Source organism: Centrocercus urophasianus, unplaced genomic scaffold (assembly GCF_019232065.1).
Source record: "Centrocercus urophasianus isolate 14NV4802_14NV808 unplaced genomic scaffold, USGS_Curo_1.0 seq_11, whole genome shotgun sequence".
Classification (NCBI taxonomy): Eukaryota; Metazoa; Chordata; class Aves; order Galliformes; family Phasianidae; genus Centrocercus; species Centrocercus urophasianus.
In genome coordinates, this window is record NW_024884253.1 from 34,461,131 (window position 1) to 34,477,491 (window position 16,361).

The 16,361-nt window shown below is 43.9% G+C and overlaps 1 protein-coding gene across 1 annotated transcript in view; it reads right to left on the reverse strand.

Moving 5' to 3' along the window:
- CLVS1 (clavesin 1) overlaps positions 1–16,361 on the reverse strand; it is an 83,547-nt gene that overhangs the window by 2,683 nt on the left and 64,503 nt on the right. The window contains exons 3-4 of the mRNA XM_042833266.1: positions 10,253–10,363; positions 9,009–9,244 (exon numbers count right to left, since the gene is read on the reverse strand). Coding sequence (XP_042689200.1) covers positions 9,009–9,244; positions 10,253–10,363 — 347 coding nt within the window. The remainder of the gene's footprint in view (positions 1–9,008; positions 9,245–10,252; positions 10,364–16,361) is intronic.

The window sequence follows — 16,361 nt, forward strand, 5'->3', positions numbered from 1 at the left end:
GAACAGATGAGTCAATGCCCATAAACTTTCCCAGCCTAGTTTCCCAGTCTAGTTAGCCTTGCTTGGGAGAGCAAAATGAAAATGGAAAAAAGAATTCTCAGTCTCACTTCTGAGACATAAGTATCATCTGAGTGTGCTCCATTTAATGTGTCAATCAAAGCTCTCATGGTGTTTTTACTGTTCAGCAAGAATATTTGGAATACTGGAAAATCAACACTATCCAGCTGTTTCTCCAGCAGGCCAACCATATATTTCAAATGACAGCACCGCACGTTGGTATGTACATCCATATCTTTGAGAGCAGATGGCTTTGTGTGTGTGTGGTCATTTTAATGCTACTCCCTCAAATTCAGTCAAAATAAAACCTTAATAAAACTCAAATGCAGGCTTTTGAGATGCATTGATTTCAGACGGCTCTTGTCGGAGTACAGATGAAGTGAATCACCTCACAGGGACAGACATCTGCTGGGTATCGCTTTTGTTTCCCATAAGAAATAAAACACTGAACCCCTGCTCTGAGCTAATAATAATTGCCAGCACATTGGCACATGATTGCTTTTAAAGACGGAGAGCCTTCAGTTCTCTGATCCCTCATTTCGTGCCTTCCATCACAGTAAGGTGGATGTGCTGCAGCCCGCAGGAGCAAGGACACCCTCTGTGTGTTCTGTGCTTCCTTTGGAGGCTTTTGCGGAGAGGGAAGGAGGGTGGCTATTTTTTCCCCAAGAGCAGGAAGCTTCCAGCTCTCAGCATGACATGCTGCAGCCGATCAATCAGATCCCATTGTGTGACTCTATTCATCTACCTCTCACCTCCCATCTGCTCATTTCCCACTAATTCCCTTTCCATTTCAGCAGAACCTCAGGGCTGCTCATCTCCCAATTATTCATTCTCTTTACAGAGCATGAAAAGCAGAGAAAACACTTTTTAAAAAATCGCACCTATGGGTTTTCATACTATCTAGGTCTGAGGGGCACTTCTCTCTGCCTTCCTCCCTCCTTTTGGTGCAGGGCCCAGCACCCCATGGCATGCTTTACAACACACCCCAAGGGCTTGCCTTCATTAGGGGGAAAAATTATTTTTTCTTGCTTGTTACAGAAACAATGCAGATGTGTTGACATGAATTAAGAGTGATAGAAAGTCCTTTTTTGGCTGGTGGGGCAGAGCTGAGCTGGCTCAAAGCAATCTGCCAACGCAATGGGTCAAGGGGCAAATCAGCATGAATCTCCTAGTCTAATCTTGCTCTCATAGAAACATAATCATTAAGGTTGGAAAAGACCTCTAAGATCATCTAGTTCAAAGTCCAACCCATCCCCACCAAGTCCACTAACCCATGTCCCTCAGTGCCACATCTATACCATTCCTGAACACCTCCAAGGACGGAGTCTCCACCACTTTCCTGGGCAGTCTGTTCCAATTCTTGAAGATTTTTTTCCTAATATCTAACGCGGTGCAACTTAAGGCCACTACCACTCGTCCTACCTTCCAGCCCCAAGTCATACAGCAAAAGCAGCTCCCAGATCCTACATCACAAGTTTTGTGTCCCTTCAAAATGACAGCAACCTTGCTGAGGCACTTTTAGGCTGGAAATTCAAGCAGTGCTACAAGAGGAAAACTCAGATGGTGGGAGCAGCAGACATTCAGCCATCTGTATGGGGACGATGCAACCTCTTATTGTGGCCCTGCCCCAGTAGCACACACTGTGCTGATACAGAGGGCCCCTTCCTTACTCAGTGCTCAGGGCAGACACTGCCAAGCTGGTAAGTGGTGATTTATTGTGCTTTCTTCTAGAAGTTTGATGTGACAGGTTTCCTGCCTATTATTCAAGCCCTACTCTGAAGACAGCCTTTGTTAATTCCCTCCTGAGCTTTTCCAGGGAGTTCATCTGCACAGCACTTGTGTGCCTCTTAACTGCTAATTCGTTTGCTATTATAACACTGCTCTGAGGATTTTTTTTTTAATTTCCATTTTGTGCATGAAGGACAGAAGTGAGTGAGTTGAGAGTCCAGTTGTGCCCCTTTCCCAGTGCTGGGGCTCAGAATTTGCAGGGTTCCCAGCAATATGCAGCAGTTCCTGTAACCAAACTACACCTCCCATTGATGGCAGCTGCAGGTGAGCACTGAGTACTTCTGGAAATTAGACCCAGAGTCTACATTTTGGCAGGCTGAGAAGCAGCAGTGTGCAATCTCACCATCTGTGCGAGGTTTGATTCAAGAAATTTGCCAAGACTACATGAAGGGCAAGCAGCACCCGCTTCTCCAGGCTGTGCCGAAGGACTGCTCCTGGTCCCACAGTACTCCCCATAGGCAACCACGTTCCCTTGCCAGCTAGGAGTGCTTCCTGGCCCAGCTGCCTCCAGCCTTTTCCATCTGCCCTGTGGCTCTCACCCCAGTCACTCCAGTTCCCAGCTAGGCTCGCTGCTGAGTCTTTGTCTCCAGTTCTGCCTGCAGCAGGGAAGATGCAGCCTGGGAACACGGGTGCATTCTGCCTACTCCCAGCTCTGGATCCTGCTGCAGCCTGGCCTAAGCAAGACAAGGTGAGATCACAAGTAAAGGGTATAATTACAAGAACCCTTTGCACCCCATGGCCTGGACAGGAGCTGCACGCTGTGGGCCCTGAACCATCAGCTGGAGCTGAACAGGTTTATTTGTGCTGAGAGGCCAAGTTAAAGCATGAGGCAATCCTTGGGGTCGTTAAACGCCAAAATTAAATATGTTTCTACAGAGCACGTGTGAATTGCTTTTTCAAAGGCTTGTAACTCAGCCAGATGTAGATGGATTTCCACAAGGCAGCAAAAGACATAAGCAGTGTAAAACCATTTGTTTTATTAAGTGTCATGTCTCTAATCTAAACTACTAAACTTTAGGCAAATTTATAGCTAGCTGAAGAAATAATTTACAGTGCAATATTTTAGGCAGCTTGAATGGCATCAGTTCTGCAGTTCCCGCCTCCAGCCTGTGTTTGTGAGCCCTTGCATTGAACGCTAGCAACCAAGGGCTGCTAACAGATGGAAACCATGCTGTGGATACCCCTGGGGAGCAGCCTACTGCCTGTCCTGTCCCATGGACAGGGGTCACGTCCACGTGCCTGTCTACCTCCCAAGGAAAGTGCTTAATACAACAGTGAGTATAAATTTCATGCCATAAGTCTTCTGTAATGAGCAATAGAACAGAAATCTTACACAGAGTATTTCCCTTTTCCTTCAACAAATGTGGAGCAGTCTGTCTCAGCTACAAACAGAGCACCCAGGTGCCATCCATGGGCAGTGAGAAGCTTTCACACATTTTCATATGGATTTTTATTTGCTGGTATTTTACTGCTTCTGCAGTAAATTGGTGCTGACTGTGAACTAGCATAAAACATGACCCATAAAAGCAGAAACATATGGTGAAGGCACATTAAGGTCACACCAAGGATAACAGCTAGAAAGGTCTGCCTTGCACAGCCCAGCTGGGCATATGGAGGAACCCATCTGAATAAATAAAAGCCTTACTTAAGTCACCCCCACCAGTAGCCCTTTCTGGGTCTGAAAATGTTCCACTCGGCATTGGTGTGTACCAATGGTGGGACCCCTCCCTCTGGGAGCAGGATCCTGTTTCTGAGAATAAACAATGTGTTTCAGCAAAAAGTTTCTTTGAAAATCAGTCTGTTTGATAACCCCCACACCAGGCAGCAACAATGGCAAACTTTAATCTATACTTTAAAATCCTTTACTTCTAATCTAGGACATAAAACTCTACGTATTCTGATTTCAACAATACATGGTAAAGCAACGCAAGTGATTTTTTAGCTGTGTTTCCAAAGTGCCTGGTATGGGGGTTTTGATGAACCATAGGAAAGGCCATTGCATCTTTAAGTGCTCAAAAGTACTTCACAGCTGGGAAAATTAATGGTGTCTTGATGCATGAATTGTGTATTTCACACTAATGTGTTTGGCTTGAAACTCAAAAAGTTTTATCTTAATTCTGGATTTCCTGAGTGTTTAACATGCTTTACTTGTGATAACAGTAGGAAACTATTCAAGAATTGAGTTTCTTAGCATCATCCCCAGTCACTAGATTGATCTCTCCAATGGCACATGTGCTCATGATGGTCAGGTGCCCAAATAGACACTGGCTTGCTATTCCCACTCAGCTGGCCAAGATGAAATGCCCTGTTGGCACAGTGATAGGTTGCGAGCCGTCTCAAGTCCCTAACTGCTGGGCTCAGCCACACTCTATAACTATCCATTAGGCTGCACACTCAGATAAAGCCTCCAGCTGTTCCCAAAAACAACAGCTCATCAACATAAGCCAGCACGCACACTACAGACAAATGCTTTGCTTTTGTGTGAGCTCCCTGTTGGCTGCACCAGCTCAAGGCTGACCATCAGGGCTCACAGGAGGTTTGGCTGCAGCTGAAAGGGAGGTGATTTCCTTCCCCGTGCTCTGAATTTTCACACCATTTGCATTGCTCTCAAATCTCATGGCTCACAAGTGGCAGGTGCTCCGCATGGATGCAGAAGAGATGATCCAAGACAGGGGAAGGGTCTTTTGCTATTGCTGCTCACGCAGTCGTAAAAGGGATATGGCTGAGCTTTCAGATTGAACTGATATTGCTACTACTGTATCAGTGCTAGTTTCTGCATTTATTACATTACCAATTTCAATCTTTACTGAGCTGAATTTTAATTAAACGGATATATTCCGGATGGATTTTGTTATTGTTGGTTGTTTTTTTTTTCTCTCCCTGGCCATTAAGACTCATTATCTGGAGTCATCAGCTGTTTTCCTTTGTTTCCCATCTGTTCATGCAGTACTTGGATTCTGGGACTCTTCCCAGTGTGTGAGATAATTTCTGTAGATGGGAGTGCAATTTCCAGTGTTTTGAATTTTCCCCAATGGGGTTTCGTGTGGACACTGGTGGAAAAATGACAATTGTAATGGTTTTGATTAAAGATTTTCCTTATTACAGAAACTTGTCAAATCTCACCATGTTTAAGATTATGCTGCTAGCTAGAGTCAGTGGCATTTTCTTCAAAGAGGATTTTCAGTGCCTTCTCTATCTACGAAGACTCCATTCTCCAAAGCAAGGAAGGATTCTTTTTTGAAAACAAATCTTGTACAATTTCACATCATAGGGAGAAAATGCACTTGTTTGTGGTTGGTGAGAAATAACAACTGCGTGTCATTGCTGTTAACAGAAGCAGAAACTGGAAACTAATGAGACTTTGAGGGGCAGGTCTGGTCTTGTGTGACCTCTGGTAACCACCTCACATCAGACCTTTAACTTGTGCATCAGCGAGGTTGTCATATCCAAAACTCACAGTAGCTCAGTCCTCTGAAGTCAAGCAAACCTCCTCCTCTAATTTCTAGCCAAAGTATACTTCTGTCAGCCTATTCCCACTTGATCTCATGCCAAAGTCATACTTCTCCATGAATAGCTGTTCTCTCTCCCTGGTTTTTATTTCCTCCGGTGTTTCCATTTCAACTTTTGTTCTGAGAGGACAAAGATGTCACTGTTTTCTATAGTTTCTTGTCATAAAAACATGCTCTCTACTCTCCTAACCTTCCTCACACCTCTCAGGCAAAATTTATGTTCATCTGCTTTGGTGACCAGAGGCAAAGCTGTGCTGGCAGTCCTGAAGCCAAAGCACGAGTACATATCTGTTCTAATACTACTTCCCCCTTACTGACACTTAGTGTCACGTGCTTTTTCACGTTACCCTGCCCATGACAGGTGGATTGGAACTAGATGATTTTTAAGGTTCCTTCCAATATAAGCCATTCCATGCCTTTATGATTTTCCTCATCTGCAGGTTGACAAACTTACTTTAGTTTTCAGGTGACAAATTCAGGTCACTTACATCTCAAAATGTCCCTTTTTTTCCCATCTGGATTCATTTTCTAGAATAAATTAAGTGGGTAGTAAGTATCACAATTAGTTAATTCTCTGCTTCCATTTCCTCATATTCTTCTTCTAGTAATTCCTATCTTGATTTTTCAGCACCTCTGACACTAAAATTGTTAGACACTGTAACTGAGGGATGTTGTTCTCTGGGCTGTGGAGTAGGGTGAGCATTGGTAGTCTCACAGAGAGGGATCTTTTCCCAGTTTTACCAGGTTTCACAGTTAGTAAGCAATTTTCTGATTTGAAACTCCTCTTATTTGAAGTAAAGTTCAAAGAGTCATTTCTTTGTGGTCACAGTGCAAGACTCCAAGCTCTGCTGGTAGTACTGAGGCCCTGAGACTATGAATGCTTTAACACAGCAATGGCTCAGTAACTCCTCTATCTCAGATGTGCTTGTATCACCTTCCAGCAAGAGACTCCAGACCCAGCAGGTGCTACCAGGTGGGACAGATGGTGCCACTTGAGCACCTTACTGCTCAACAGGACCCAGTTTTCCGCATTGCTAACTACTGGGCTCCTGGACGTGCTCCTCAGTTCCTCAGAGGAAACATCTCTACTGATATCTGGGACATCAGATAGAAGATCCTTAGTTGTTCAGCTAAGGTTTTCACTCTGCAATTACAGAAATTCAAGAAGCCTTTTGGATATCCTATATAGATACATATATATATATCTCCTTTTCGAGGAACATTTCTTTACCAAAGAACCCAACATTTCAGCATAGAAATACTTGCAGAATTACAACCTCTACTCAAGAGTTTAAAGACTTCTGTGGTGCGTGCGGTGGAAAAATTTCTAATGGAAGTGCAATATTTCTTTCATAAGGGAAAAAGTGAAAGGGCAATTGTGAAGGAATTATGTTTGGGGAGAAGACTAATGCTGGAAAATTGTTTATGCCTCGTGTAAACCTCACAGTATTCCCAGCCATGGCCTGGGACTCTTGCAGAATCACAGAACCATAGAATATCCGGAGTTGGAAGAGACCCACAGGATCATCAAATCCAACTCCTAGCTCTACACGGGACCACCCAAAAACCAGACCATATGACTGAGAGCATGTCTAATGCTCCTTGAACTTCAGCAGGTTTGAGGCCATGACCACTGCCCTGGGGAACCTGTTCCAGTGCACAACCATCCTCTTTGTGAAGAAACTTCTCCTAATATCCAGCTTGAGCATCCTCTCTCATTGCATTAGAGCTGTGCAATCATAAGTGGCAGGGAGGGATGTTTATAGAAAGGTAACGTTGAAGTCTGCAGACCTGTTACCAGGCCTTTGATATAAATCTGATCTAATAAGTCTAGTCACACAATTTTGCTTCTTAAGTGTAAGTTTTTACCTTCAGTTAGGCTAAAAAGTAATTTCGGGGGAGGAAAAATCAAAGCAAACACTCATAAGAGGAAATCTGGAGAAGCAGTGAACTTTTCACCTCTAACAGTTAGAAATGACCATGGGGTAGAAGATCAGATGGTTCACTTACCCGTTGAGTAACAAAATTAGGCTAAAAGTTAGATCTAGTCTGCCCAGAGGCAACATGACAAATTAGATTCATCCACTTGCCATATTTGTATTAATGCACTTTTGTATTAGTGAGCAGATTATAAGGGAAGACTTTGCCCCGAGGCAGGGTTTTCTGGCACTGAACTCATTTTCAAGCTGAGGATCCCCCCAGGGGCACTACGAGACCCTCACTTCTTTGCAGCCTAGGATGTGATGCTCAGCAAAGATTTGCCTCTATTCTGCAAACAGCTCTTAACACTTCAGAGCTTTTCTTTCTGTAAGGTTATACTTTAAAACCTCACAATATATTTCAATAGTAGCATAATACTTAGCATCTTTCTAAAATCATTTAGTTAGTTCCATTGCTAATGTTAAAAAAAAAAACAACAACAACATATATATGTGCTAATATTTAAAAAATAAAAATAAAAAAAAAAAGTTCTCTGCAATAGGCTCTGTAAACTTACACTGGCTCCAGGTCCTGCCTGGGAGTCTGCAGTGAGAACTGCTGACCTTGCAGACAGCCACCTCTCCTTGTGCCGTGGCTGCAGTCCTGCAAAGGGTCATACCCCTGTTGTTCAATGCCCCTGTGAGCAGTGGGACCCACAGCACTCCGCGTCTGTCGCAAGTGTGAGTGCTTTCCGTACGAGGCTTTGCATTGCAGCATTTCTTTTTCCTCTGACAATGAAAGACTTTTAAAATTAATTGCATGACATTCTGGCTTGTCTGTGATGTCAGCTTTGATTTTGCTGTGACAAAATGATGGCCGCTGCCTGTCACATAGAGTGACGCCCCGTGTGTGAGCGCTGTGCTCATCAAGTGGCAGCAGCGAGTTTAAGCCTGGCTGTGATCTGCACTGAAAGCGGTTCTGGGGAGTGTAGGGAGGGAGAGATGAGCCGCACGTCGCCCTGACGCAAAGAGCCAGATGGTCACTGCTCTGTGGCTTTTTGGGGGCAGCTGGTGGTGACCTGCTGTGACATTGCCAAATCTACAAGCCCCAGTAACCAGTGCTGGGCATCAGCCCTTCTCTCCCCATCCCCAAATTACCGAAGGGCGGTGTTTTCGAAAGCTGCCGTTTTAAGCATGCCCAACCACCAGACCTAAAAGCAGGGCTGCTGGAAGAGCGGTGTTCCTGCGATTGCGGGGCTGGAAAGGAAGGCGAGAGCAGGAGCACAAGCAGGAGCAAGAGCATGAGTTGTGGCCAGCTCTCCTTTAGAGGGCAGTAGTGCTCATTGTACGGAGCTACACTGCGAAGAAGGTAAAATGCCATCAGCTGGGGTCACAGGGCACGAAAGGAACAGTAACACTTAGAAAATAGTACCGCAGTGGTGCTGCTGGGCGTGCTGTGCCATACAGGAGAGCATTTCACAGACTCCGTGCACTGCTCTGTGCAGGGGCTCATTAATTTCCCCTTGATTTGTTCCCAGTAATCATCATTCAGACAATTAATTATGATTGATTATGATTATGAAAAGGGTCTTCCTTTTCTCCTGATCACAGCCCAGAGTGAACCACCCCTGACCATCAGCGTTTGCCAGCTCTGCCACAGCCCCTCTCACAGCCCTCCCTGCTTGGCCTACCCCCAGCAAGACCACCTAGAGGCAGTTCCCAAAGCAGCACCAACCTTTTCATGGGCTTGGGAGAGTCCTCCTGCTCCAGGCTGGAGGATGCATGCTTCACGTGCATGGCGTTGTATGAGGTGTGAGTGTACTCATTCTCATCACTGTAGTCAGGACCAAGCAACGTTCGAGCCCATGTCCCCATGTCGTACGGGGGAAGAGTCCCCCCGAACTCAGAGGGCAGGCATTCTGGGTGTATTAGCTGGTGAAGGCTGTTCAGGTTGTTTCCATGAAGAAAGATCTTTAAAAAACAGAGAAAGGTCAAAGTTAGCATCGCTTCCTTGCTTCATTAAGTACCGTAATAGCAGCACTAATGAAGCATGTGGTGCCATCCGTTCCCACTGGCAGTTTCTGAGAGTTTCTGAAGCACCTTGGGGTGGGTGGGAAGGCAAGGATCAGCTTTGGTGTGTGGGGCCAGAGTTATGTTGATGGCATAAACACTTCAGAAAAGCCAAATTCACTTATTTTTGGCACGTGACACTGTCAATTTCTTAAGTAGCATATTGGGAAAAGTGAAGTGCAGATCAGAAATGACTGATTACCGCCACTGGAAGAAGCTACAGCTAGTAGTGTAAAAAATGTGAGGAACAGGCCTTCAGCTTGAGAGAGGATCACCCAACCCTGAATCCAAGGACTGGTGCTGCACAGCATGCATCTCTCTGTGCTGCTATTTTGTGCAGCTGTACCCACATCAGGCTGCTAATGCCATTGTGACAACACCCATATTTCACCTGTCAAGCAAACCCCAGGTAAGATATGGGGCCTTCTGAGAGATCATCCAAGGATGGCTTTAGGATCTTCAGTGGACAAATAGCTTAGGTGCCTGCAGGACAATATGTCACATTGGTTTGGGTGGTGTGAGCAAACAGGCTTCAGGCACTGACGTCTTGTGTGGAAATAAGTGAGTTAGCATCATGTGAAAAATGTTTAAGTTTATTCCCACAAAGGAGTTGAACTGAAGTTTCTTTCTGCAGATGGCTTCAGCCAGACCTGATAATCCCTCCACATCGCCACTTCTCTCTATCCCTAAGCAGAGCCCATTAGAAAGGACCTACACTTAGACTGGTGACTCACTGGTCCCTGGTTCAGTTATTGCTTCAACCCAGACCATTGCAAATGTTTTAATAACAGCAGCAGTTCTCTGTGGCCCTATGAGAAATGGAGAGAGAAGGAGGAAGCAAAGAAAGCTGGGGTCCGCTCCGCTACTTCATATCTCCAGCTCCCACCTCCCCCAGCCCCTCATGATTACCCTTTTCCTTGTCTTGTCTTTGAGGAATGGTTTGATTAGCGTGTACAGGGCATGGATGTACCAGGGCTGGTTGACAAAATGGACTCCTCCAAAGCGGGCAGGAAAGCTGTCCTACAGAAAGAAAGAAATTGAAGGCAGTTAATAAATGCATTGCTTTAGTCGGGCAGTCAATGAGATGAAAGCCAGAGAAAGAAGTATCCCTCTTTCCATCTATAATAGCAGCTGAGCACTGAGCTTTCTGGAAAGGGGTGGAAGGAGGTCGGAAGAAGAAGCCCAGAAACGTTTCATCTGTCTCTTCTCTTAGCACAGCCCCTTCTCCCTGTGCCTCAATTGCTGATGATGTAAGAAGTGGGCTACACCAGACGGTTTGCCCACTTTCAACTCCATGAAGGCACCTGACTGCTGGACTGGGAAGGAGGCAGGGCTGAGCACATCTCCCTCGCGGAGCAGCTTTCTCGTTTCTCATTGTGCAGCTCACGGCGAGGCTCCGGTTCCCACGCACTCTGCCGCACGCCACTCACCTTTTCACCCTTCTGCCTCCCTGCCTCCCTCCTGCTAAAATCATCATTACAATGGCTGACCTTTCAGGGTGAGCGAGCAGCATATTCTGGGGAGGAGGATGGGTGGGAAAAGCTGATAAGTGAAGGTGTAGTGGGAGCACACCATGACGGCTCCATGGAAACTGGCTGAGCCAAGCGCTGGCAGCGAGGCTCTGCACAAACAGCCTCAGCATTAACATGCAGGTAGCGTCCTCCGGGGAGGTGTGTGCAGCAGCAGCCCACCCGCTTGGGCAGCCTGGCACGCTTAGTAGGAGAGGAGGTTGCTGGTGCATCTTGAAAGGTTACCGTGTATTGTGACGGGCATTTTGTACTGCTGCTCTCCTCTAACAAATGTCAAGCAGTCAGGGAAGACCCCGGGGTCTTTGGCTTTCGTTAATCACGGGATGACTGCTGCTCCTGCATGCAAGAACTCTTCCGAAGTGTCTCTGCTTGGCAAAGGAAGATCCTGATGGAGCCTTCCCCATCTTTCCTGTGCACCCTGTAGCTCAGTGAATACAACCACATCCCTTCCTGCAGAGCTTCGGCTTTTGGACTCAGGCAGGTTCATCCCCCACAGTTAGCATGGGGTATCCTAGGGCTTTTTCTCAGCTTTCTCTGCAGCATCACAGACTGAGCACAGCTGGTGAGAGTGTGGGGAAGATTTGTGAGATGATATGGAAAATCCCCTTATACACCTGCTCAGTGTAGTTTCTGTATGGCTTCAAGGCCAAATTATTCCACAGATTTAGCACTATGTAGGAACCCAACCTCCTCCTGCCTCCAGTCTTACCCTGTGTAGACATGAGGGACCATTTATACTCTTCAGGCACTGGCTGTGGATTACCCTAGCAGTCATACAAAATGCACCCCGTTAATGTGTGTGAGGGGCTAAAGTCATAAGCGATACTCTTTTCTTTAGCATTACAGCAGTATAAGCCTCTTACATCTCAAATGTGTCAGTTTAGCTGAAATAATTACGAATCTCAATATGAAATCCGTGTGCCAGTGGGTAGCCAGATCCACAGGCAGGAGCCCTTCCAAGGAAGACAGATGATCTGTAGAGTTGTTAATCCACTGTGAAGATAACTGCACTTCCACTGTTGCTGGGACATTAGTTAAAATTTTGGAACACAACTCTAATTAATTTAAACTACTGGACTGCTGCAGATTCCCATGACTGCAATTGTGCTGTCTTGAGAAACAGTAATGGAGAATCTGGCCTTTATTCTGAGCCCACCTGGTGTTTAACTGCCAATGTGGCCATGAAATGAAGCCAAAAGTAGCTTCCTATTGCGTGATAAACCTAAAACGTGTTTTAGACAAGACTAAAGCCAAAAAATCCCATCTCATGCAAAACTCATATATTCATTTGCTTTCCTTCCACGAGAATGAAAATTTGAAGACAAGAAATTTTTCACAGAATATTTTTAACATTAAAAAAAGGAACAGAGAGAGAGATTGGGGTGCTCTTCCGTAATAATATTATTCTATATTTATCAAAGTAGTTGATATCTCATAAGCTGTACCTCTAAGGGAGAAGTTCTGGATTTGTTTGCTCTTTGGAATTGAACTGCCATAGCACTACTAACTTGCAATATAACAGCACAGGTGAGTGCAGTAGATGCAGTCTGGATTTGAAGCAAAGCACAGTAAAGAAGAATTGAAGACATAGGAATGACTTTTAAGACACAGAGATTTCTATCAACTCAGAAAGAAATTTCTTTTTGTTTCTCTGTAGGATATACAGATGATATTAATCACAATCTTCAGTGAGAAATGCCAGTTAGGCTTCTTTTCCAAGGGGAATTTTTTCTTCTTACAAGTATATGTACCAGCCATAATGATACCACTTTACCCAAAAAGGGTCTGAATGCTGAGAATTAAGAGAACCAGCTGGGGGTTTGAATTGGCAGGCTGCCTCTGCAAAAGGTTGTCAAAAGGGGAAGATGTACTTTATATATTAAAAAAGAAATTTATATAAACCCATCATAGCATTTTGTGTCCATTAACTAGATTCTGTCTAGTACATCAGTAGATGAAGTGTTATAGGAAAGCTTCTCATATAACAGTGTTATTTAAAGGCAACTGTGATCCTTTCCTTCTGAGGATACACCAGAAGATGCACAAATAATTTTGTAAAGGCAGTATGATGATCAAGAAATAATTATTTAAAAAACCCTTTTTTTTTTGTGTTTAACTTTCTGCTATTTTTGTTTCTTGCACTGCTAAGCACATTAATCTCAGTTTGACTTTCATCCTTCAGTCCACCCGCATTTGTAGGAATGTCAATTAGGACAAGGATGAAAACATGATTTTTTTTTAAACCAAAGAAATTTGATGTGGGAATCATCCAGACAATTTGGAATTGCAACATACCAATTTTGCAGAAGTCCCTAATTAGAGCAGAGCTGTCTTGGAAAGAAAAACTCTCGTCTGGAGGTCTGCCTTGCTCAGCTCTAGGAAGATGTATGAGACCTTTCCCACACCCCACTTAGTGTCTCTGCTGCTTTCCCTGGGGCTAGGTGAAAGTAGCTGAAATTGATTTTCTGCTGGAGAGCTTGTGCTGTTAGGAATTCTCTTTTGATTTCTCATGTCTCGTGATTCTGTGAGAAGGTGTATTTTATAATGAGGTGTATTTTTTGGAGCCTACTGTGGAAAGGACCCTGGGATCCTTTCCTTAACCTGATTCCTTGTTAAATAGTAAGAATATATTTACATTTTATTCCAATGACATAAATAAAATATGACACATAGGAAATGGTCTACTTATTTGTGTACACTCTTCTTGTTTCTTTTGAAAATCAGGCTGGACGTAACTTCATATCACTCAGAGAAGCAATTTCAGCGTGAATAAACACACTCAAGCCAGCATTAAACCAGCTAGCTTACTGCTCAGTGATAGCAGGGAAGAACCAGTGAAAGGTTTTCCAGTATCTACCTGAACAGCTAGCTTTCTTCAGGGCCAGACAAGGTCTTCTTTCACTGGGACCTGTTGACTAAAGTAAAGAATACATCTAACCTGATACCTTTTCTAAATACCATAGACAAATCCACAAAAACAAAATTGTCCCAGCAGAGAGGTTTTAATAGCTACTGTTGACTGAGTGAATCTGGTGCTGTAGATGGGACGTAACATTTGTCTTTTTTGCTTTTATTTGGCTTTATCAGTTTGTTGGTTTGTGTCTTTTGGTAGGTTCCCTAAACATCATCCCCAAAGGGAAGAAAGAAAGGAACACTTGAGTGTTTCAGTAAAGGTGTCATGGATACCCCGAAATCCATACAGGCCTCACTGTATTTTATGTTTCTGGTTGGAAAAGTGTCTCCCAGATGCAAGTCAGAAGAAAATGTGGAGAACATTGATTGTCTTCTCCTCTCAGACTCCTGTGCTTGGAAATTTCTGAATTGAAACGAGTCTGGGACTGAAATTTTTCTATACAAAATGTTCTGCTAAATAGCTCAGGAGAGATAATCATGAGGTGAATGAGAGACCTTTTTTCTCTATTTCTGCCTGTTCTTGCCTTTGTGACATCTATTTTATTTGGCAGGAGTATACATCAGAAACCTTTAACTGTTTTGTTGTTCTGAACTGCTTGGCTCTGAAAGCTGCAAATCAAGATGATCTTCCAACATCTCCTCATACCAGCATGGCAGAAATGCAAAACAATCTCCAGAATATCAAAATTAGGAACAAATCCAACCTGATACAAATCTAGTTGATCTTTTCAAACTGCATGAATTGGCTGCATATACCAATGACCTAAGCTCAAAAAAACACGCTGTAGCGTATTTCCAGCTTTGGAACATCTGAATTTTGTGACACAAGCATTTTTTGAACTAGTTCATAGCTTCAACCCTTAGCTATTAGAAAAGTAAACACACATCTTGCTATCCAAATGCCCTTCTTTATTCTAGACCACACTGGCCAGTTTAATGCAAAACGAAATATAATCCCCTTTGAATGAAAATAACATCCCTTAGATTCAGGCAGATTTCAATCACAAACAAAACTGTTTAAACCAAAAGGTCATTCAAACTGGGGATAAAAACAGCATCCTCATGCCTATGTGCTTACATAATCAGTCCCTGCGGCGGATTAAAGCTCCCACAGACCATATTAATAGTTCTGGGAGATTTTATTAATAGTTCAGTGATAGTTTCTCCCCAGAGAATTTCCGTGTGTGGGTGATTTTAATGGACTGGCACAATGAAGGGAGGATGCTTGCAGCTCTCTAACTCTGGATCTAAATCCAGCCTTGGAAACGGGAGCAGTGATGAAAGTTGTTGTTCTCTGATTTTATGAGTGCCAAGTACTCAGTGGATAGGCTGCCTCTACTGAAAACACTTGAGAGCATGTTCGAATGAATGTGGTGTAACACCCTTGGTGCAGCCAGAGCAGGCTATCTTACAATATGGATTAGGAAGAAATGCAGAGTGCCACCCTCATCCTTCCAGCTACTATTCCTAATTTTAATGCAGCCCCCAGGATCCTAGTGTTTAGCTGGGGAACCCAGTGGGCAGAAAGAGCTGGGGACTGCAGGGACCTGAGGTGCTCCCATCCCCCTCCAGCATCCCCAGAGTGAGCTTGACTCTGCTTGGGGACCAGGAACAGTTCATACTTCTGTCCAGAGAATTTGTTTTTTTTTTTTTTTTTTTTTTTTTTTTAAATCTGCAAAGGAGAGGAAAACTATTAAAAAAGTCTAATGGTGTTAACAATATGGCAGCCTTGACCTGCTTAAACTACAACTGCAAAAGGACTTTCTGCAATTAGGAAGAACTCATTGATTTTGTGAAGTGGTGACTGTACTGCTCACAGCAAAATGCTCTCTTTCCTTTGAAGCATACAGTAGGAAAAGATTGGAGCAAAATCACAGAAAAACATGAGTATTTAGTTTATTTTTACACCACATGCCCACATATGTAGATTAGTATGCTCTGAAGCGCTGCAGTCAAGGAAATGGAATTGAAAAACGAACACTAGGATGCATTCTCCCAGACATTTCTCATGTTTGTTATCTCTCCCACTACACTCCGTAACTTTTAAAATTCATTCATTTGCAGTAGGTTTCTCCCAGTCATCATTGCGTGTTAGTGAGGTCCTGCAGAGCATCTGTTCATGGGTGTTGGCAGATGGCACCAATAAATCAGGTTACAGAACACAGATTTGCTCTCATTTGATTTGTCCTGATAGAATCATGCTGTCATATCATCTGGTCTAACAAAATAACCTGTAACCTTGGGGCAAAAGGAAGATTTCCTCACTACTTCTTTACAAGAAACTCTTTGTTGAATAGAACCAACTTGAAATAATTGAAGTACAGAAGATGTCCAAGGAGCAGTGACAGCTCTGGACTGACAACTTATCCTGGTGTTGCTTCTTCACTTGGAATCTGCTGCCGTTGATTTTAGCACTTCACACACAAGTCGTGGGCCGTTGCTTCTTTCAGGAAAAAAAGGTGAATGCACTATGCTGCAAAATAAAGCAGATTCATTCAGGGTCTTGTTTGAAATGGTACTCAGAGAAGAGAGGAACTCAAAAGGTGATGCAAAAAATATATATGTAAGGAGATAGT